The sequence below is a fragment of the Pleurodeles waltl genome, chromosome 4_1 (genome assembly GCF_031143425.1).
Source record: "Pleurodeles waltl isolate 20211129_DDA chromosome 4_1, aPleWal1.hap1.20221129, whole genome shotgun sequence".
Taxonomy (NCBI): domain Eukaryota; kingdom Metazoa; phylum Chordata; class Amphibia; order Caudata; family Salamandridae; genus Pleurodeles; species Pleurodeles waltl.
Genome location: NC_090442.1, coordinates 314,803,674 through 314,825,535, shown reverse-complemented (window position 1 = coordinate 314,825,535; position 21,862 = coordinate 314,803,674). Strand labels below are relative to the sequence as shown.

The following is a 21,862-nucleotide window of genomic DNA, read 5'->3' as shown; positions in this document are numbered from 1 at the left end:
AATGATTATGCTTATGCTGCTATTAAAACACAGGGAAGGTTAGCTTTAGACGCTTTACATGTAGGAAAGGTTTGTATATATAGGCCAAAATCATGCACTGACACTTTATTTGTGGGAACAAGTAAATGTCGGCATGTGTTCTTGTTTCAGAGTAAATGGACGTTCATGTTGAATAGTGCTGACCCTGTGATTCCTGGGATTTATTACATTTATGGACTCAATGCTTATTACCGTCTCCCTAAGCGATGGTATGGGACATGTTATTTGGGAATAGTATTCCCTAAGATCTATCAAATAGATGATTTGAAGAAAATACCAAAAATTAATGAATTACACTGGATAAGACAGAAAAGAGAAACAGCCTCTGCAATAGTAGGGTATATTTTTGGAGCAGTAATTCCTTCAGTGGGAGTTATATTAAATGCAAACAAGATTTGAAAGTTGTCAACTATAGTAGATAATATGCTAACTAACTTTACAGGACATATATTATTACTAAACACTGAATTAGCCGTGGATAGAGCTATGACGCTTCAAAAAAGGCTTGCTTTAGACATAATTTTGGAGAAAGACGGAGGAGTCTGCAAAATGATTAATGAGAAACATTGTTGCTCTTATATCCCTGCAAATGAGAAAGAAGTAAAATAACTGCTTACTAACTTAACTAATGCAAGTAAGGTTTTAAAGGAGTTGAAGGAACCAGGAGTTTGGGAAAAAGTGGGAAAAGGATTTGCAACACTAAGAAATTGGTTCAGTCAAATTTCGGGTGGGATATTGTGGAAAATCGTTCAAGGAATATTAATTGTGATCTCTATTATATTAGGATTTTGGGGGGCATGCAAATTGTGGCACAAAATTCAGTAAAAAATTCTGAGAATAAACAGAGGAGGGAAGAACAGCCCAGAAGAAGAATCTATAGGGAAGACAGAAACAGAAGAAATCAAAATGTAACCGAAAGTAACTTGTAATGATTGACGAGAAGGGTGTGATGACATATTTAGTCATCAGAGGAGGGACAGTTGCAGCATATATGCTAATATGAGAATATGCTAATGATTTGCATATACATACTAATGAGAAAACAATATTAATAAATGGGAATAACGTGAAATGTGCCCATGGGGAGTGGTCACCATCTGTGTTAATAGTACTAAATAATGTGAAATGTTTTAAAGTTTTGTATTAATATATCATAATTAACGATATAATCTATGTTTTGTAATGCCATATGTTCTTAGCTTAGCCAAAGGCCTAGTCAGCGCTGGGCCTTGCCTCCTTAAACATGGTGACGCGATGAGCTGCCGCAGACTGGCACTCGAGAAAAGACCTTGAACTGTACAGAGTTCAACTATGAGCTCTGCTAGAGGAAATCTGCAAACTCACCAGTGGACAGGAGACGATCAGAACAAATTGATACAATTATGTGTAGAGTAGGCTAAATGTACTTTCCCAGCACATGAACAATGGAGCTACAGACTAAGAGCTGGGAGCAACAATTTTGTTACCTGAAGAGCCGGATGATGTCCTCATCAATTAAAGGACCAATCATGTTAATGGAACTTGATTCTCAAAATAACGTAGACGAGGGGTAAACAAAAATCATAGGTTAGAGTCATAACCCAGGTAAGGTTGACCAATGGGCAAATTGTGGGACAAACTGAGAGACCCTAATAAAAAGTCATGACATGAGAGGAAAAATCAGAACGGAGAGGCGAAAGTTGATGTTGTCAGGAGACGCTCTCCGAAGTGCTGAAACTTGGGCTTGCTTCTGTGAGCCTGAGCCTTGCTGACTGACTGATGACTTGGAGACGAAGCCTGACTCGTTGCTGATCTATCTTGGATAGGTAGCTATAATCTGACTGACTAATGAATGCTTTTTCTTTCTAGATACCAACTGCGCTGTTTAAAATATTTTTCTCTTCTAGTTAGAGTTTTCCAAATTATTGGTTTTTCCTAAATTGTTTTCACATGAAGACCCACATGCTGATGCTGATTTGAACTAGGTAGGCTGAAGAGGGTGACAGAGGGTGACTTTGACAAAGACTGGTTGACTTATATTGCTGAATTATTCAATGTTCATGAATTGCTATGCTTTGTTTAACATTGGATGCATATCAATAAAGTGCTGAGAATCTTTTGTTCACGATGCTAATAAAGTTTGGAAATCATTGTTTTTGCTGAACAAGGTTTTTCATTAGAATTGTAACTCACAGGGAATAAAAACAAACAAACTTTCTTATGAGTGATGGTGGTTTTTGATTAGATTAGTTCATGGTATTTTAAAGTTGATTGGATTGAATTCTTATGAAGGTCTTTCGCTCACTATATTTAACTAGGATACTCTATGTGATCCAAAAGATTAATCGACCTATACGCGTCCCCTTGTAAGTTTACTTACTAAGGATAAGGCGCTCTATCAATACCATACATTCAGTTTCTACACAATGTGAAGTTGCTGGTTGATCTGCCCTTCCCGTTCAATGATTGATAAAAATCTGAAAGGCAGCCACTAATGAAACAGATTACAACAAGAAAATCACTAAAGAGCTATGGGCCATGAAATGATGAGGGTGGTCAACAAACGGAAAGGCCTCAGAGATTAGGAATTAATAGGTATAAAAAAATTACGAGATGCGAGACCAGTGCACTGCCATCATTTACCAATCTGTGTCAAAAGAATGAGATCAGGTCGCAGCCGCGCCTCAAAATATGTTTTTTTCTGATGTATAGTTGGGTACAGGTGCCTTCAGTCAGGTACAGGGAAGTAGTAGTAGAAGTAGTAGTGGTAATATAATTTCTTTATTTGGCTTAAAGCTTTAAAAGTGCAAGACACAACAGTACAATAAATCAGAAAACTTATCTATTACATAATACCTTCCCATACAATATTCTTGGTTCATTCCAATTCCAAGCAGTTTACAATAAAATAAAAAATTCTAACTGGTTGTGCAGCTCCAAGTTCCTGGAAATATTTTAGTGGATCTTACATGCAGGTACAAGCCTATGGCTGGGTTCCCAGTCCTTGTATATTCAGTTTACTGTTGATTAGTATTTTGGGAGAAAAAAAAACAGCTGAACATTACCCAACATACTGGCATTTTAATAGCAAAATTAGCCACAACATCTTACCTCATGCCTGCAACCACTATCTTTTGGCATTAAATTTTTGGCTTGAGTTTTAGCTATATGTGGGCTTTCTAAAGCTTACTGGTGGACTGTTTTAGTCCAACATGCTTCTGGAACGATAACCTCCATTAGCACTGGCACATGCCTAGTATATTAATCAACTGACTGTATTTTGGCAGAATCTAGCAAATCACATATTAAAATGGAAAAATTGACACAGAGGATTTAAGAACTATTTCATTGCTTTCGAGGAAAAACGTTTAGTATGGAGAGAATGAAGGCATTACTGTTCGGACTTCTGGGCACATATGAGCAGGAATTCTTTGACAATCTACCTGAAGTGGAACCACCAAATGGACAATGTGAACTTTGGGAGGAATATACTGAAGCAGTCAAGCAAATGGAGAAACAGCACACCGAGGAATCAAGTATCATGGTTGAGAGGCACACTTTTTTTTAATGAGAAAACAAGGCAATAGTGAAAGCATTGAAGAGTACATCACAGCTTTGCGTATATTAGCTTCTACAAGTTGATTGCGAGTTATATTGACACTTACAAATCGGGGCAAATCTGGCTTTCGACATTTTACTGTGAGGGACCCTCCTAGTTAGGAGCTCCCCCAAAGTAAACTCAAGGAAAAATTGACTGCACTTGTGACCACCGGTGCCACCTTGTTAAGGAAAGGCTGCTGTGGTGCAGCAACAGTAGGAGTCCCCGGGCTGGTTACACGTGATCATGTGGGCACACGCGTGTGCACCCATGTAAGGGCTGTGCGGGGAGGGTCCCTGGTGTGCGCAGCCCACAAACTGCCCTTAGGGAGCCAGGCGCAGAAGGAACTATGCACAGTGGGTGGTGACCTGGAGTAGGCCTCATGAGATGGGTGTACACAGATGAGAGATAGCCTGTGTGCTTACTGTCTTTTCACTGTAGGGACACTCCATTCAATGTCAATGGGAAAGAGGGGCCTCTCAGCATAATTCAGGACCACGAGGGCCCACAGAGACCAGAGTCACAGCAATGTACACTGTAACCTGTATGAAAAGAATTATGCAGTAGGTTACAAAAGAATAGTTGTACAACCTATGGGCCATCCAGGAATGTCATCTTTTGCTGGCTCAGCTCAGGATTAGGGTCAATAACTGCTCTATCGAGCTGCCTGAGCAGGGCCTTGCATCAATCAGCCAGCTGTCAGCCCCTGCCAGGAAATGGGCAGAGAAGCCCTAAAAGGAATGTCAGGGAGGAGGGGATGAGTTTCCGAGCACATGGCCCAAGCTCCTGGACAACACCATTTTGACCTATCCCAGAAGACTTACCCCAAATAAATAAAGATTCCATGTGTCTGTGAGCGTAAACCCATAATACCATTGTATTTTGTGCAGGAAGGAGGGGACAGCGGCAAGGAAGTGATTTGGCAAGTCTGGATTGGCCAGAGGTGCAGATCTGTTGGACACTTCCTTCCCCATTCAAAAGGTCCTGCACAGTAGACCGCTCTCTGCCTCTTGGCAGTGATTCACTGCTGGACACAGACTGCAAACGGGTGTCATGGACAACTGGAAAGAAGAACCCTGTGATTGCCCCCGGGACAGGGACTCTGCCCTTGAAGAACTTCAGGCCCAGCGAGGCGCAGGCCAGGGCAAGGTAAGCTGGTCCCCTTACTCCCCCTGAGGCCTACTTGGGGGAAGACTGCGATGGCGCAAGGAGATCGCACTGCCCAGAAGGAAAGGCTGGTGTAGGGAGTCAGTGAGACTGGGTTTCTATAATCTGGGGGCCTTATAGACCAGGAGGCCTAAGGAGAGTGCTCCTGGTGGCAAGGTCTCGTCACTAGGAGCGAAATGACACCAGAACTATCCAAATCGGCCATTGGGGGCCCGAGATATCCAAAGGAGAAGGCCTGCGTCCTTTGACCTACTACTGTATGAGCAGCGAAGAGCGTGGGGCTCCACCACGGCTCCAGTCGATGCCCCAGGGGTGGGCCAGGGCCCGGGGGCTGCCCCAAAAAGAGGTAAAGCGGGGGCCACCGTCATGATCCCCGTGAAGACATACTTAGCCCCGGACTACATCCCAGTGCCCCACTGAGGAGTAAGACGGTGAGTGCCGTCGCGCTTCCTGTGAAAATGGTGGAAGGTGCCCTAGACCCCATCCCGGGACCCCGCTAAGAAGAGAAGTCGGGGATGCCGTTCTATCCCCTGTGAAGATGGCCGCTGGCTGAGGGAGAGCCAGTGGCAGAAGACTAAGCCAGGGAGGGCCGTTGCGCTCCCCGTAAAGGTGTCACCAGGGCCCCGGACCCCATCCCCGGGCCCCACCAGAAGACCAAGTCGAGGGAGTGCCGTCGTACCCCTGTGAATATGACAAGAGGGGTCCCACAAAGAGGTCTAGGGCGGGGAGCACTGTTGTGCTCCCCGGAGTGGCGAGGGGGGGCCCCGGACGCCATCCCTGGGCCAAGTTGCAGCAGGAGAGGAGGAGGGGAGTGCTGTTGCATTCCCTATGCAGCCCCGATGTCTGCGGCAGCAGCATGCATCTGCTAGCAGGAGCAGGAAGACACCAGAGGAAAGGCCAGGTCCTGCGGCATCACCTGGAGGTGCTCGCTGTGCAGGAAGCCGGCGGCAGCGGCCAGGGGTGGGCTCCCTAAGCTGCTCCCCAACGCCACTCATCTGACGGGGGTGTCCGGTTGGGACAACCATGAGGGTAGATGGGTGTGGGCTCCCTGCGCTGCCCTCCACCAAGGAGGCAGCATGACGGGGGTGTCCGGGTGGGACCGGACACCTCCCCCAAATATGAGGGCAGCCGGGGGTAGGCTCCCTGTGCTGCCCTCCAACAATCCCAGAATGCATGGGGGTGGCTGGTAGGACCAGACAAAAGCCAAGAGTAACGCAGCGGCCCAAGACCGCATGAAATGAAGCAGAGCGGCTCTCCCTGGCACAGCAGGAGAGCCGCTCATTAAATATGCATAAATACCATAAGCCCTTGCGAGGCCCAAGACTTCCTGAATACTGTGCTCCGCTTGTGGTGGCCCAAGGAAGATGGGGTCACCACCAACCAAGTGCCCATGGCCAGGGGGAGCTGCAGGATCAGTGCAGCATCCCCCCAACATAACATTTATGTCCCCACCCTAGGTTGGGTGGGACAAAGGAAATATAAACCCCCAAGGGTTACAACCAAACGTAAAGCACCAGCACCTTGGATCTTTTGTTCTTGGCTTGTGTAACTGCACCCTCTAGGGGTGTAGGATGGTATTACACCAGATTAATCAAGTCTATGATGTTACACTAGGGTAATTAAGAAGTAGTCTAACAGTAACCTGAAAGTAATCCAAAATTAATCTTTACTGGTTAAAGTGTTTAAACTTAAACATATTTCTATGTATTTCTTGTAATGCTGATTTGCATAATGAGGCTGAAACCACTCTCTTGTACAGTAGATGTGCTTATTTGTCAGATTTTGGTGCTTTCCCGCTACATTAGTCAAATGTTGCACTGGGATACCAGGTATTGTTTTGCCATGTGAGTTGTTGGTTTATATTTCTCGCAGGGGGAGACATGAGAGATTACACAATGTCATTGAAGGGTAAATCCATCAATTTGTGTATATCTGTAAATTGTTGCATAGTATTGAGTGTGTGTGTAATAAATGTACTTTTGCGTTATCAAAAGAAAAAGCACAGCCTGGACAATCAGTGATTGAGTGCCATGCTTGTGTGCTTGAGAATGGGGATTACTAGCCCACACCACAACCGTGGAGTAAGCCTTGGACTGCTCAGCAACGCTAGCCTATGAGAATCAAGCGGTACAATGGAGTGTTTGGTTCCCAGTGGTAGTCGTGTGAGGACCCATTACTTGTGCAGGCCACTCAACTAATGACCCACCTTCCAACACAAGGAAACAAACCTTGTGTTATAGGTGTGGTACAAAGTCACATTTGAGTAATAATCCAAATCACCCTGCTTCTGGTAAAAATGTCTCAAATGTTTGAAAATTGACCATTTTGCATCAGTTTGTAAAAGCACCAAACCTAATATTAGAGTAATGTCTGTAGAAGAGTTTGATAAGGAAATGTGTGCAAACATGGTCCTTATAGTTGAAACTAGCAAAACCAGATTCAAGAGGCTGAAGGGTGTGGTCCACACTGGTGGAGTTGAGCTCAACATCATGGCAGATTTAGGATTGCCTGTCACCAGTTTGGCTGAGGATATGTACATAAGTTATGAAAACATGGGTCATTGTCCAAAACAGATATTAACCCCTAAGCCTTTGGTGAATTTGACATCACTATGTTGGGTTATTTTGAAGGTCACTTTGAATTTAAGGGTCGGTCTATAAGAACAAAGATGGCAGGAATAGTGTAGAGTGGCAGGATTTGGGGAAGCTGGATATGTGGCTTAAACCAGGTGCAGAAGATCCTATTGTGCAAGGGGATCTGGCAATTTTGAATGTTCAGGAAAATAATGAATGACTGTTACATATTGACAAGATATTACAAAAACATGTAAAGCTATTTTCACCCACCACTGGTTTTGTCAAGGGATATGGATATAAAATAAAACTTGAAAGTAAAGCTGTTACGGTAAGTCATAAGGTACATCCCGTACCATTATCTATCAGAGAAGATCTTAAAACACTGTTAGATGAATTGTGCAGGAATGAGATAATTGAGCCCACTGACTCATCTAAAAGGGTTTCAGCTATTGTAATTGAGACAAATAAAACAGGAGACATCAGACTTTGTTTAGGGATCTCAGATCAGCACAAACTTGTTGTAGTTGATAACCATCCCTTATCAAAATTCAAAGACATGTTAGTAATCATTAGTGGATCATCTTTTATCATAATTGATCTTGAATCAGCATATCATCAGGTCAAGTTATATGAAGACTCAAAGGATCTCAGAACTTTTGTGAAGCCATTTGGGGCATTCAGATACTTGTGCATGACGTTCGGGCTAGCGTCTGTCATTAGTGCCTTCCAAAAACTGATGGACATCATATTTGGTCATGTACATGGAGTGCAAACATTTCAAGATGACAAAGGGGTAATCGTAGAAAATGTAAATGTATATTTTTGCAGACCAAGCTAGATTATGCAGGTCACACAGTATCCTCTGAAGGAATGTTAGACCTGACAGCCATAGGGTGGTCACCCCTAACTTTTTGCCTGCCTCCCTCCACTTTTTGGACACTGTTTTTGCTGGTTTTAAGACTCTGCGCACTTTACCACTGCTAACCAGTGCTAAAGTGCATATGCTCTCTCCATTAAAACATGGTGACATTAATTGGGTATGAACCAGTCTACTTGTAAGACCCCAGTAAAGTGCACTACATGTGCCCAGGGCCTGTAGATTAAATGCTACTAGTGGGCCTGCAGCACTGATTGTGCCACCCACATAAGTAGCCCCTTAACCATGCCTCAGCCTGCCATTGCAAGACCTGTGTGTGCAGTTTCACTGCCAATTCGACTTGGCATTTAAAAGTACTCGGCAAGCCTTAAACTCCCCTTTTTCTACTGATAAGTCACTCCTAAGGTAGGCCCTAGGTAACCCATAGGGCAGGGTGCTATGTAGGTAAAAGGCAGAAAATATACCTGTGTAGTTTATATATCCTGGTAATGTAGAACTCCTAAATTCATTTTACACTGCTGTGAGGCCTGCTCTTTTCATAGGCTAACATTAGGGCTACCCTCATATACTGTTTGAGTGGTAGATTCTGATCTGAAAGGAGTAACAAGGTCATATTTAGTATGGCCAGAATGGTAATACAAAATCCTGTTGACTGTTGAAGTTGGATTTACTATTACTATTTTAGAAATGTCACTTTTAGAAAGTGAGCATTTCTATGCACTAAAATCCTTCTGTGCCTTACAATCCACATCTGGCTAGGTTAGTTGACAGCTCCCTTGTGCATTTCACTCAGACAACTCCAAACACAGGATGCTCAGACACACCTGCACACATCTGCATACTGAATGGGTCTTCCTGCGCTGGGAGGGTGGAGGGCCTGACACTTACATTTGAAAGGACAGTGGCCTGCCCTCACACAATGGACTGCCAAACCCCCTACTGGCAGACAGGATGGAACTGAAAGGGGACCTGATGCACTTCTAAGTCACTCTTTGAAGTCGCCCCCACTTCACATTTGGGTATTTAAACATAGCCTCTGACCCTACCAACTCAGACACTTCTGGACAAGATGCCACTGGTGAGAAGACTGTGAACCAGAACCTGCAACCTGCCAAGAAGAACTGCCTGGCTGCCCAAAGGACTCACCTGACTGCTTCTCTGCAAAGGACTGCTGCCCTGCTGCCTTGCTGCCCAGTGGCTCTGCTGAGAAGTGCTCTCCAAGGGCTTGGATGAAGCTTGCCTTCTGTTCCTTGAAGTCTCATGGCCAAAAAAGAATTCATCCTGCAAAGAACGCCTTGTGCGGCGAAGATTCAACGCACAACTTGGCAGAAATGACCCACAGCATGCATCGCGGTGAGAAAATCACCGCAAGCTGAACCAGAATGACGCAGCCCGGCTCCCCGAGAGGAGATCGAAGCCGCGCCAGTGTTGCGACCGGAATTTCGATGCAAGGCCCACTGGATCTACGCATAGCCGAGCGGGAATGATGCAGTCGGACTTCCTGCGAGAAGAATCAATGCAGCGCTTGCCGTGCAACCGAAATTTCCCCACATCGCCCACCAGATCGATGCAGCTCCTGTGACTTCATCCGGCACGCCCAGGATTTCTCTGCATCGTCCCTGCAACCCAAAGAGGATCCAAGTCAGCGTGCAGGAAATCAACGCAAAGTCTTTCGTGGAAAATTATCGATGCATTGTCTGTGTGCGCCCGGAGATACCGAAGCACACCTTCCTGTTTTCTACGCATCTCCTCTGTGGTCCCTTGCGGAGAATTTGAATGCAAACCGGGTTCTTTGTGCTTGCAAGAGACACGTGTTGATTTTTAAAGACTAAAGACTCTTTTTTATAATTTTCTAAAGTGATATTTCAATGTGTAGTTATCAAATCTTGATCGTTTTGACCTTCATTTAACCAGATAAATATTATATATTTTTCTAAATACTGTGTGGTGTATTTTTGTGGTGCTATACTGTGTTATTGCATGATTTATTGCACAAATACTTTACACATTGCCTTCTAAGTTAAGCCTGACTGCTCAATGCCAAGCTACCAGAGGGTGGGCACACAATTTGGATTGTGTGCGACTTACCCTGACTAGAGTGAGCGTCCTTGCTTGGACAGGGGGTAACCTGACTGCCAACCAAAGCCCCATTTCTAACAAGGAATTTTACCAAAGCTTGACATTGTTAAAGCAATTTGTGACACACCTGTTCCAGTTAACAGAGACACAATGAGATCATTTCTTGTATTAAGCAAATATTATTCTCGCTTTGTTCATAAATATGCATTTCTGGTGGAACCACTTAGATCATTATTATGGAAAAAGCGAGATTTGCATGGGGTCAAGAACAACAAGAAGCTTTTGGTAAAGTAAAGAAGATGATAATGAATGTATCATCTCTAAAAAGCGTATGATCCTGATGTAGAAAATGTGATAACTGTTGATGCCAGTACGCTTGGTCTAGGTGCCATTTTCACACAAATATCGAAAGGCAAAGAAAAAACAGTAGCATTTCTTTCACGCATCTTGAAAGGCTCTGAGGTACACTATAGTACCACAAAGAGGGAAATATTTGCATGCGTCTGGTCTGTTGAAAAGTCAAAAACGTATTTGTGGGGTAAGAAATTCACGCTGGTAACTGATCATAAATAAATATTATATATGATGGATGGATCAGAATGTGGAAATTTAAGAGCATGCTCAAGTTTGATCAGACTAATGCAGAAATGTAATTTTCAAATTAAACATATTTTGGGCGGTTTAAACTTTAGGGCTGATTGCCTTTGAAGGTTACCAGTCTCAGAGGAGGAATGTGTTGTTGTATAATTAATGCTATTCTAATGGCTAAGAAGAAGGGTGGGATGGAAGCATTAAAGAAAGATGTAGTTTTGTAGACAGTAATGGGCCATGTAACTAAAGGATTCTAGACAGAGCGCAAAAACGTTTTCTCAAATCAGGGACCTAACTGCCCACAGAAGAAGGTTTGCTTAGAAGGAATGACTTGTTTATACCACCTACAAATCTCAAGATGAAACTAATTGTTTTAACCCATAAGAGTAACCCAGGTTCAACAGCCACAAAAGAAAACATTATTGAGAAAGTATTATTGGTGGCCAAGCATGGATCTGAAGTAGATTTCCATGTAGATAATTGTGTTGAATATTTCAAATCAAATAAACATCGAAAGTGTTTAAAAGAGGAGATACATATTGTGGAAATTCCAAATAGACCTTGGTCAAAATTGTCCATTGCCTTTGCTGGCCCATATGTTTGTCTGGATCATGTAAATGCGCTATATAATAGTTTTAACTGATTTCTACACTAAACGAGTATATTACAAATACGTTGATAAAATCACTACTGAGCTATAGTTTTTTTAGAAGGCAATATTGGAAAACAATTGATCTCGCAAAAAATGGCTTCATTCCTAGAACAAAGATGTACTAAACAACAAAAGAACTCCTCTGTACAGCCCTGCTTCTAGTGGTCTTGTGGAAAGAGTAAATAGGTTTATAAAAGAAGGGATACAAGTTTCTACTGTGTCAAACGTATATATAAGGAATCTTTAAGAAATAAAGAGTTTACTCACAACAACTCTACACATTCTGTAACTGGACAGACACCATTTTATTTGTTATGGGGTAGGTTAGGTCGCACTATAATTACAGCAACATTTCTCAGGCATACAGATCTGGCAACAGACATCATTAATGATGAAAATGTGCAGGTTAGAAACAAGATTGTGAAGAAACAAAGAAAAATAAAATATACCATGGTCAAGAACAGAAATAGACTCAAGAAACTTTCAGCAGGTGATTGGGTCATTTTGAATAAACCTAAATACAGAAAGGGGAAACAAAGTATACTCACCCAGTTTGTGTGTTGAAAGTTTCCAGCAGTACAGTTTTATTGGACGGCAGAGGGCAGAATAAAGGTAGAGTTGTTTTACTCAAACCAGGTCAAGAGAAAATGATCTCTAACAATATGGAAGAAAATGGAACAAATTGATATAACTTCATGAGTGATTATTAACTTCCCAGAACATCAATTTGTATAAGAAATGATGAAGATGATGAAAATACTACTGAGCTACAATCAACTACAATCTAAAAGTTGCATTGAACAACGGACATATCTCACTCTGTTGTGCACTGTTCAGAACACAGTGGTAGGAGATTTTCTAACCTGCAAAGTTTACTGACTTTGTGGCTCCTCGATGCAACGCTTCTTAGATAGCTGGATGCTGACTGTGATGCCCCCAGACACTCGCTCTCCATGCTTTGTTATTGAATGTGCCCATAGAGCCTTGTTGCAGCCTCCTGCAGCAAGGTTCAGACCAGTGATTGCATAGCTTCTCAACTACATGGACAGAGACGCCATCTTCAAGCTTGCTCAATGTCCAGATAAAATCTTCTATCAGTCTCATGGATTACACCAGACTGCAGTCATTCCACGCAGCCAAACAGCGTCTCTGAGAACTTAATATGCACTATATGCTATTATGCCTGGCAAAACAAAGTTATATACCAGGTTTGACATTATTCTCCGATATACCGGAAGATGACTTCCAGTGGACAGACGAGAAGAAACGTTTAATGCCCCACTCTGCCCCTTCTATGGACTCTGACTCATCCAGAGAAGGTAGCTGGGGTGGACTGCTCAAGGCTCCAGCAAAAACATTGAAGCCAATCATGTTCGCCCTAGCAGAGCCTTTGATGGACTCTCAGACTGGCACAGATAAAGCACACAACGCAGAGGCACATTCTCCAGTGCACTCTAAGTAACATTGCCAACGTTTTTTCATCCTTAGGCTGCTTCCCCTAATTTTCTTTTTAATCTCTTTTCTTTATCTTTTTCTTCAGGGGGCTGCAATATCCAGGAGTGGTGGCCCATGCTTACTTGTTATATTGTGGTTGCTATTCTTTGTTGGGTATGGGGAATCATTAGGTTGTACCTCTCGGAGCCCACAGCTGGGATTTGGGAGGGGTCCGCCTAGCAACAAGTACTTCTTGTTGTCGAAATATGGGGAGGGGGTAAATGTTGTTGGATACTGAAAAGTTGGTTATCCATTTTGAAAGGGTTTAATCGCTTTGGTGTTGTGATAGTTCTCTATGTCTGCTACACATCTGTCCACCTGCATACCACCACCTTTGATCCACACATTGTTTTTCACTAGGAGTATTAGCTTACCGAACGGTTAAATTGACCAACTACGGGTTGTTTCATGGAATGTAAATGGTCTGCTAGACAAGGTTAAAGAGAGGGGCGGTGCTCAGTCAGGCCAAATGCATGGGTGCAGACATCCTCCTCTTCAAGGAAACACACATGCTCAGCAACAAAGTCCCAAGCTTTGCTAGATTTGGCTAGTCCAAAGCCTTGCACACCAGAATCGCAAGGGGCTCAAGGGGTACTGGCATTCTAATAAAAAATATGGTCCCATTTCAGATTACGAAGACATAGTTGGATCGCCGGGCTTCTACCTTGGATTATCAGGAAAGCTGTATGGCGAAAACATTACATTTGTAAATGTGTATGCCCCCCTCCCAGACCCTACATTCATAGAATGCATGACAGAGCTCTGGGGGAATTTCCAGGAGGGACTTATCGTGGTTGGAGGGGACTGGAACAGGGTAGTTAACTCATTTGCAGATCGGTGGCGACCCTGTGAAATGCTTCCTGAGTCAGGAAAGATGCTCCTGTCCTCTTTCACTTCCGCACTAGGCTTGACCGAAGTATGGAGGGTCCACCACAGTACAGACGGGGGATTTACATTCTTCTCCCCTGCTCATTGCTCCTTCTCCCACCACGGCTACTTTTTGGTTCCCCGGTTCTGCCAACATATAATCTCAGAAACTGAGGCGTTAGCCAAGGGGCTGTCAAACCACTCCTCAGTGGCTTTGAGAATACAGGTGGGCTGTCAACGTTCAGCTTTACACTGGCGCCTCTCACCCTGGCACTTGCAAGGTCAAAACTACCATCACTATGTGGAATGCTCTATTGCGGAATACTTTTTACATAATGCCCCATCCTCCCCATTGCCGTGACGTTGTGGGAGGCCATGAAGCCAACACTGAGGGGGGAACAACATTAGCTACTGTGCATGACAGAAGTGCAGTTATATGCGCACATTAGTGGACTTAGAAACTAGAATGACGAAGTCTGAGGGGCAGGGACAAGAGGCTGATGGGCAAGTGGCTAGTAGACAGTTGGTACTCCTGCAACTTCAATTTCAACAGATCCTACTAGATGAGGCAAAACATTAGTTGAGGGCGGCCCACAGTTGCATTTATCAATGGGAGGACAAATCTAGCAAAATACTTCACAATCTATGTCAGAAGACCTCACACCTCGTCTCAGTTCTCCTGATAAGAATCAGGAACACTGCTAACAGATCCACAGAATGTGGCCAATAGCTTCACTACCCATCTCCGGGAGTGTACACTCGTCTGGAGACCATGTCTCAAGAACAGATAGTGGAGTTTGTACAGGTCCTGCCCTCAAGGTTCTCACTATCACTGACTGTGGCGCCCTAGACTGTGGGCTGATTGGAGACAAACTCTCCTAAGCCCTAGTAGGACTGAACAATGGGATATCCCAGGCCCAACGGGTTTCCATGTGAATTTTAAAAAGCTTTTATGCTCATACTGTAAGACCACATGTTAGAGGCGATTCACTACGCAGCCCGTGCTAAAGCTCTCCCTCCTGATTGGCATCACATGGAGATAGTAGTATTCCCCAAGCCGGGTAGGCCGCCAGAGGAGTATTCCTCATACCAACCAATCTCACTGCTTAATCTAGAGAGGAAAAGTATGGCTAAGGCACTTGCAAAATGGCTGATACGCGTAATCCCTGATTTAGTCCATCAACACCAGGAGGGATTTATGCCTGGCCAGGCCTATGGCTTTCCTCTTGGCTGATATAGATAAGGCCTTTGACTGTTAGCTAGGACTACCTTTTCACTTTGATTTGTAGACACAACTTTGGCCCGTGCTTCCTCTCCTATCTTAAGTTATTCAACACTGACTTAACAGCGTCAGTCCATGTGGCTGGTGCCTGATCAGACCTGTTCCTGGGACAGAGGGGGGCAAATCAAGGCTGTCCCCTCTACTGTTCACTCTTCCTATAGAGCCTCTGGGGGTGTGGACAAGGATGGACACCCAAGTAGGGATTCAAGTGGGGAGAGGGACTATCAGATAAAATAGGGTTGTATGTTGACAAAGTCCTCTTTTTTCTTTCTTCCCCAACTGAATCTGGTCGCCGTGTATTACAAATCATGAAACTTTTTTGGAGAAACCTCTGAATTATACATTAACTTAGCTAAATCTATGATATTTTCAGTAGTGAGGGTACCAAGACTCTAGACTGGGCTTCTGGACTGAGGGTGGCGATCAACGGGTTTAAATATCTTGGAGTGTTTTTACCTCCTAATGAGACCATAGCTTGGGCCCGTAAGTTGGAGCCTGTACTAGGTCGCTTGCAGGAAGGTGTCCAGGTCTGGTCTGTCCTGTCACTGTCCCTGACCGGTCGGTCCACCATCTTTGAGGATGGTCTCACTACCGCGGTTTCTGTACCAGTTGCAGAACTTCTCATTTGCAATCCTACGGGGATGGTTTAGTTGCCTGAATAATATACTCACTGCCTTTCTCTGGGGTGGAAGGACTCCCTGCATAACATTAAACAAATGCTTCCAGCCCACCTACTGTGGAGGTAAAGAAGTGGCCCATAGAGTCATATTATTGTGCATCACACCTATTAATACTAAATGACTGGAGGTATGGTTCTCCAGGCGACCCGGCATATGCATTGGAGAAATGGGTCATGGGCAAGGTACATATCCATACCTATTTATACGGAGGGGGTGATGAGAGGACCCTTCCTCCAGCAACAAAGATGGTCTTTACATTATAGTGCGCCTCCCTACGCCTAATAGAGTGGTGGAACAGATGCCCTTGTGGAAGGGTAGTCATTTGTCACAAGTGTCCGCCCTAGAGGGCTTCAGTCAATGGGATCTCGTAGGGATCTCCACACTCGGATGGGACCATTCCAAAGTACTATCAGGACCTACAAGCAGAATATCAGCTCCGCATTCAGTTTCACAGATACCTCCAATTCCGCCATGCCCTGACTCCCTATGTAGTGGACCTAGAGGCTCTGCCTGAGTTTAATCTCCTAGAGGGCAAACTATTGATGCGCGACCATAAACTTGCATGGAAATACCAAACACGTATATCCAATCAACCGGACGCCTTCCAGGCTCTCAGGGCCACGTTGGAGATGGATGTGGGGACCCGTGAAAATGAGGACTGGACAGAGGCACTGGAGGCACTGCAGGGAGTTGCAATAATGGCCTGTCTGCGGTTAATTCAGCTTAAATACTTACACAGAATCTAGTTCACGCAGCATAGATTGGCGACTGGGTTTGGTGACATCCCCAACGTGCCTTAGGTGTGGCACAGAGGAAGGCATGTTCATATATAAGGTGTGGAACTGCTCTGCACTACAGTGGTACTGGTGTGGGGTGCTGGCCTGTTTGGGCGAAGTACTCGCCTTGTCAACCCCAAGAGATGCTAAACTCCCCCCTTAAATCTTACCTATAGTTTGAGCAGCAGTAAATATTGCTTCTCCCTCTTAAACATAGGTCTTACCTTGATGAAATGTGACATAGCACGGGAGTGGAAAGCTACAACTCCCCTCACCCCCCTTGGCAGTATGGAAGAATGGTATGGGTTATTGTATGGGGCTAGAGGTGGCAGTATATAAAGCACGAAATTGCCCTCAGAAGCATCCCAAAATATTACCGGTGTGGTGGGCCAACTATTGAGGTATTGTACTGGATCCTATTGCCTCATGACGAGATGAGAACATTTACAGGCTGAATGCTACAGAGGAGACTGTGGGACATTGAGTATCGTAGGCAGCTCCAGTTACTGCCAGAATAGTATCTGCTGGGATGGGGGCAGGGGGTAATGTGCTTGCACACAGTTTTTAGTTTCTTTGTAGTTTTCTTCTCTATTGTTAATTGTAAAATTGGCCTACTGGACTTTACCTTTTGTTCAACAAAATCAATAAAATATGTTTCAAAAAAAGTGTACTGACTTTGTGATGTATTGATTATATTTATAAATTTAAAATTCACGTTTGTAACTAATTTATAGTATGTATTACTTACATGTTTATTAAGGTCTTATTAGAATTTATATATAGTATGTTAGTGCTATGACTATATGTATATTTTATATTGTCTGGATACTTAATAATGTGATAATTATATGTATTACTCAGTCTCTTAAGATATTGTGTGTGTATATATATATATATATATATATATATATATATATATATATATATATATATATATATATATAATTTTTTATTTTATTTTTGGTTTCCTTGTTTTTGTAAAGAGAAAAGAAAGATATGTTGTACTAGTGTATTGACGTTTAAAAAGGGTAGATTTCCACTTTAGTATGTGTTAGGTATAAAACGCTGCGTGTTGGAATGGTAATGGTGGGGAGAGAAGCTGGGAGGAATTCGATCTGTTCACATCATTCTGTATGTTATGTCCAGAGGGTCTGTTTTCCAGGAATAAATCAAAAAGGTTTTCACATCCTTGGTTGTGTTCTATTGACCTTTCAACAGAACAATGCGCTTTGTGTAAGTAACGGTGCTGAACCCAATAACTGGTGAAATGTAGGTACCTCCAGGGGATATGTTGTTAGTTATTGCCTTGTATGTGCAGTGCAAGACATTGATGCCAACTTTTTGGTTTGACCGTTTTGTGTTCTATATTGTTAAAAAAAAAAAAAAAATGTTTTAAAGTGCAGTAGCAAACACTGCTATCACATCAAGCAGCATAAAATGCAATCACAAAGGTTCTGATCGTACAGTACATGAGTGCTGCAGTACTCAACGCCATCCCATCAAGAGGGCTTAATATAAATTCAGAAGTACAAAAATACATTCAAACCGGCTGCTCTGGTTAACACCTGCTGGCGTATTTCGGGAATCACAATCTGAAATTGCACAGTTCCGATTTGTGCATATTTCAGATTCAGGGGTGTGAACTTTTAAAATAAATCCTATTCTCAAAGGGGTAGAACGCAAAAAGGATATTGGGTAAGGAAAAGATTTATAGGAAAAGAGAAGAGGTAAAAGGCAGGGAAAGGCAAGAAGGGTGATCTTTATTTTCTAGTGGACACGCATTCCTCATTTTTTTGTATGAATACTGCATTTTTAAAAAGTATATTTTGCCACAAGTTCTATGTTTTAGGCCCTCATTATGAGTTTGGCGGTCAGGCGAGATAATTGCCAAACTCGCTGGGATGAGACTGCCATCAACTCAGCGGCCTCACCCCGAATCATATCATGTGGTCCCACTGGGCTGACCGTCGGGAACATTGGATTACAACGTTCTACTGCAAAGCAGACAGTGCGCATTCCAAGGGTGCTGAGCAGGGATGGCCCCTGCACTACATGGTCGTGGGCAGTACAGTGGCCCCCCTGTGGCTCCCAACAATTCCTTTCTGCCAGCTTTTTCATGACAGGGACCCGCCATGAAAAGGCTGGCGGAAAGGGGACTTGTGATCAGCACGGTGGTGCTAATCTCAACACCGCCGTGGCTGTCCCCAAGTCCGACCACCATCAGCCCGTCGGGAACCATGTTCCTGGCACAGACGGCGGTCCGACAGCCAGGGTCGTAATGTAGTGGTTGGACCGCCTGGAGTGCAGCAGTCTGACCGCTTCATGACCTCCAGCCTCGTAATGAGACCCTTAGTCTAAAGGAACCAAGAGCTGTACAACTGTATTGTACAGCATTGTTATTTTCACAGAGCCTTCCATACTCTTTTCTATGGCCTCAAGTGATCCTAGGGGTGGTCTAACTGCATTATTTATATACCTGCTGCTAAACAAGTCACTTCCTATTCACCTTCAGGACTTGGTCCAGTTCTGCCATGATTTGTGAACTTACAGATTCAAGTACACTACTGAACCACTTTCAAAAATTCTATAGTAGAATATACATACTTGGCGGGGTCCAACTTGGTTTTCGCATGCCAACTAGAGAACTATTTGTTTGCAAAGGACTTCCAACAGGTTTTGGGGATACAGATGTTTTTAATGCTGGCTGAGGTTTCATTTTAATAGTCTCACTCGCAGATGGAGTAGCTGTAAAATACCAAAGTGGAAAGAAATAAAATTTGATGCAAAATAGAACATCTTTGTCTATCAAGTTACATAGTATTCCTATTTTGAAAAACATTGTGAAAAATGTAAAACGCTTCACGGTGTACTACATTTACACATGGTGCATTTCAATGTTTAAAGTGACAACTTTTATGGAGGCAGCCCACTGGGTACTTGAAGCTGGCATATTTGACACCACTGTGAGTCCTGTAAAAGAAAACACGTTTCAGAAATGTAACGCACAAGGATCTGAGACAGCTAGAGAGAGATGCATAAACTACCTGAATTATCATATTTATGTCTCTGTTAACATATTACTTTTATATTTAACTAGCATTGCATTTATCATCAAAGCGCTAAATAAACCATTGCAATGCACATATATTTACCTTAATATTTATCAGATACATTTTACTTAAAAAACAAAATACTAACACTGATGACTAGAGTAGTTCATTGACACTAAATCCTGTTTTATCCAACCGTTGGTAGAGAAGCCTTGGATCTCAGTTTAGGCATCAAGAACAATACAGATAATCTTCACGAGGTATGCACAAACGTTTTAGCGCAGGATCAGGAAAAAACAAAATCTCCTCGTTAATTAATCAATTATTGAGCTCAATGGTGACAACTGACAAGAGACGGTATTAGACTGGAAGTGGTAAGCTTCCACTGCTTGGACATTCAGGTGATGCATGATAGGAAACATTTTCCATGCTAAGCATGGATAACATGCCTAGAGGGAGTAGAAAGGGTCTGTTATGTTCTGGAAAACAGTGCCTCTAATTCAGTGATGCGAGGAGTATCCATAGTCAAATAATTTCCCTGCCACACTAAATGTAAGTTCCGCATGAATCAATGTCCCCCCCTGTTCAAATACCTCAACCAACTTTTAGTTAATCTGGTATGGGCTGGTAAGAGGAAAGGAGTGACTCTGGACATTCAGAAACTACCCTGGTCGTTGTGTGTCTCTACACCTCCAGATGTTGTGCTGCACTACATAGCATTATAGGAAAACAGCTGGAATAAGAGTCTGTTACAAGATATGTATGCACAAAACACACCGCCTGATCCCCCCGAGATTCGTGTTTACCCCAAGGTTATCAAAAAGATTGGATGAGAGGGGAAAAGGGTGGTCAAACAAGTAAAGAAAAAAACCCTTTCGGAACAGGCATGCCATTGTGGGGCATACAACCCTTTAAAAAAACAAACTGAACAAGGCACATCAATAACTAAGTGGAAGGCCAGTGACTGTAACACTGTGAGGGACTTCCGTCTGAGAGACAGATATGTGACTTTGGCCGAGGTGCAACAAATATTTGGTATTGTAGTAGGTATTCTTTTTGTAACACTCATGGCTAGTGCAGACTGCCAGAGTCACAGAAGTATGGAAAGTACTTCCAAGTGCCCCAGAGTGCACCCAAACAATTGCAAAGATGACCCGTCTGGTTCTAGGAGGATGCTTGGTGGCCAACATTTACTAGGTGTTACTTCAGGATAAGGGACGAGGTGCAATTTAGGCATAAGACAAATGGTTCTCTGACTGTCCTAATTCTGAAAAGATATGTATAATAAAATGTAGATTTGTTGTGTTGAGTCGAACTTATCCCAAACATGCATAGCTTTCATTGGTGGGACCGCAGGAGCTTCACGTAGATAGCTGGGCGAGAGAACAGGATGCAGTGGAGGAGACGCAAATAAAACAAACCAGAAAGGATGATAAATTAACTGAAAACCTGGCGACTGCCCTGTGATGCTTCAGGACACAAGTCCACAATGAATCTGGAAATAATGGGAGAGAAAGCTGGGTTTTGAGAGGAGGGCCTTTTCTTTGACAGGACACTGATACGAGCAATATGAAGAAGGGAACTGACAGTCCAGTTGAGAGCATATACCATGGTACTTGTTAACAGCAACAATGCCCCATAGCTGACGGATTACTATAATAGGGCCCAGGGGGTTTGGGGGGGGGGAGGGGATTTGCCTACAAACTTCTTTAAATATGTGTGCATGGCCAAAATGCACTGAATGCATGGCAATTTATGCTTACAATTTGATTAATGCCACAATATGTTGACATGTTATAAGTGAAAAACAATTAAAAAAAAATACAAGCATTGTTCATTGTTTTGTTAACTCACGGCCAGGACATATACTCTCATGACTATTCCGAACACTATTCTGAACACTACCAACCTCTCAGTAGTTACGACAAGGCAACAGTATATTGTAATGTAATAAATAAATAAAAAAAACAGTTTGGAAGAAGCGTGTAAAGAGTTAACAGGATACATGAAATGATTATTTGGCACATCCCACAAACTTAATTGACACCAAGCACACAGGATACACTAATCAAATTGTTCTTAAGTCTCACTGCACTGTTAAAGAAACATACAAGTGACCCAAACTTACTCTAGTTGCTACACAATAACGTTTTTA

At 43.2% G+C, this 21,862-nt stretch overlaps 1 protein-coding gene across 3 annotated transcripts in view; it reads right to left on the bottom strand.

The window, feature by feature from the left end:
* The window catches only part of RAD51AP1 (RAD51 associated protein 1), a 268,051-nt gene that overhangs the window by 79,915 nt on the left and 166,274 nt on the right, over positions 1-21,862 (bottom strand). For 2 of the 3 annotated variants that reach the window (XM_069228423.1, XM_069228424.1), the window contains exon 10: positions 19,262-19,402. In XM_069228423.1, the coding sequence (XP_069084524.1) occupies positions 19,262-19,402 (141 nt within the window). Of the gene's footprint in view, positions 1-19,261; positions 19,403-19,447; positions 19,628-21,862 lie in introns of those variants that run through there. The other variant, XM_069228425.1, reaches the window with a different exon arrangement.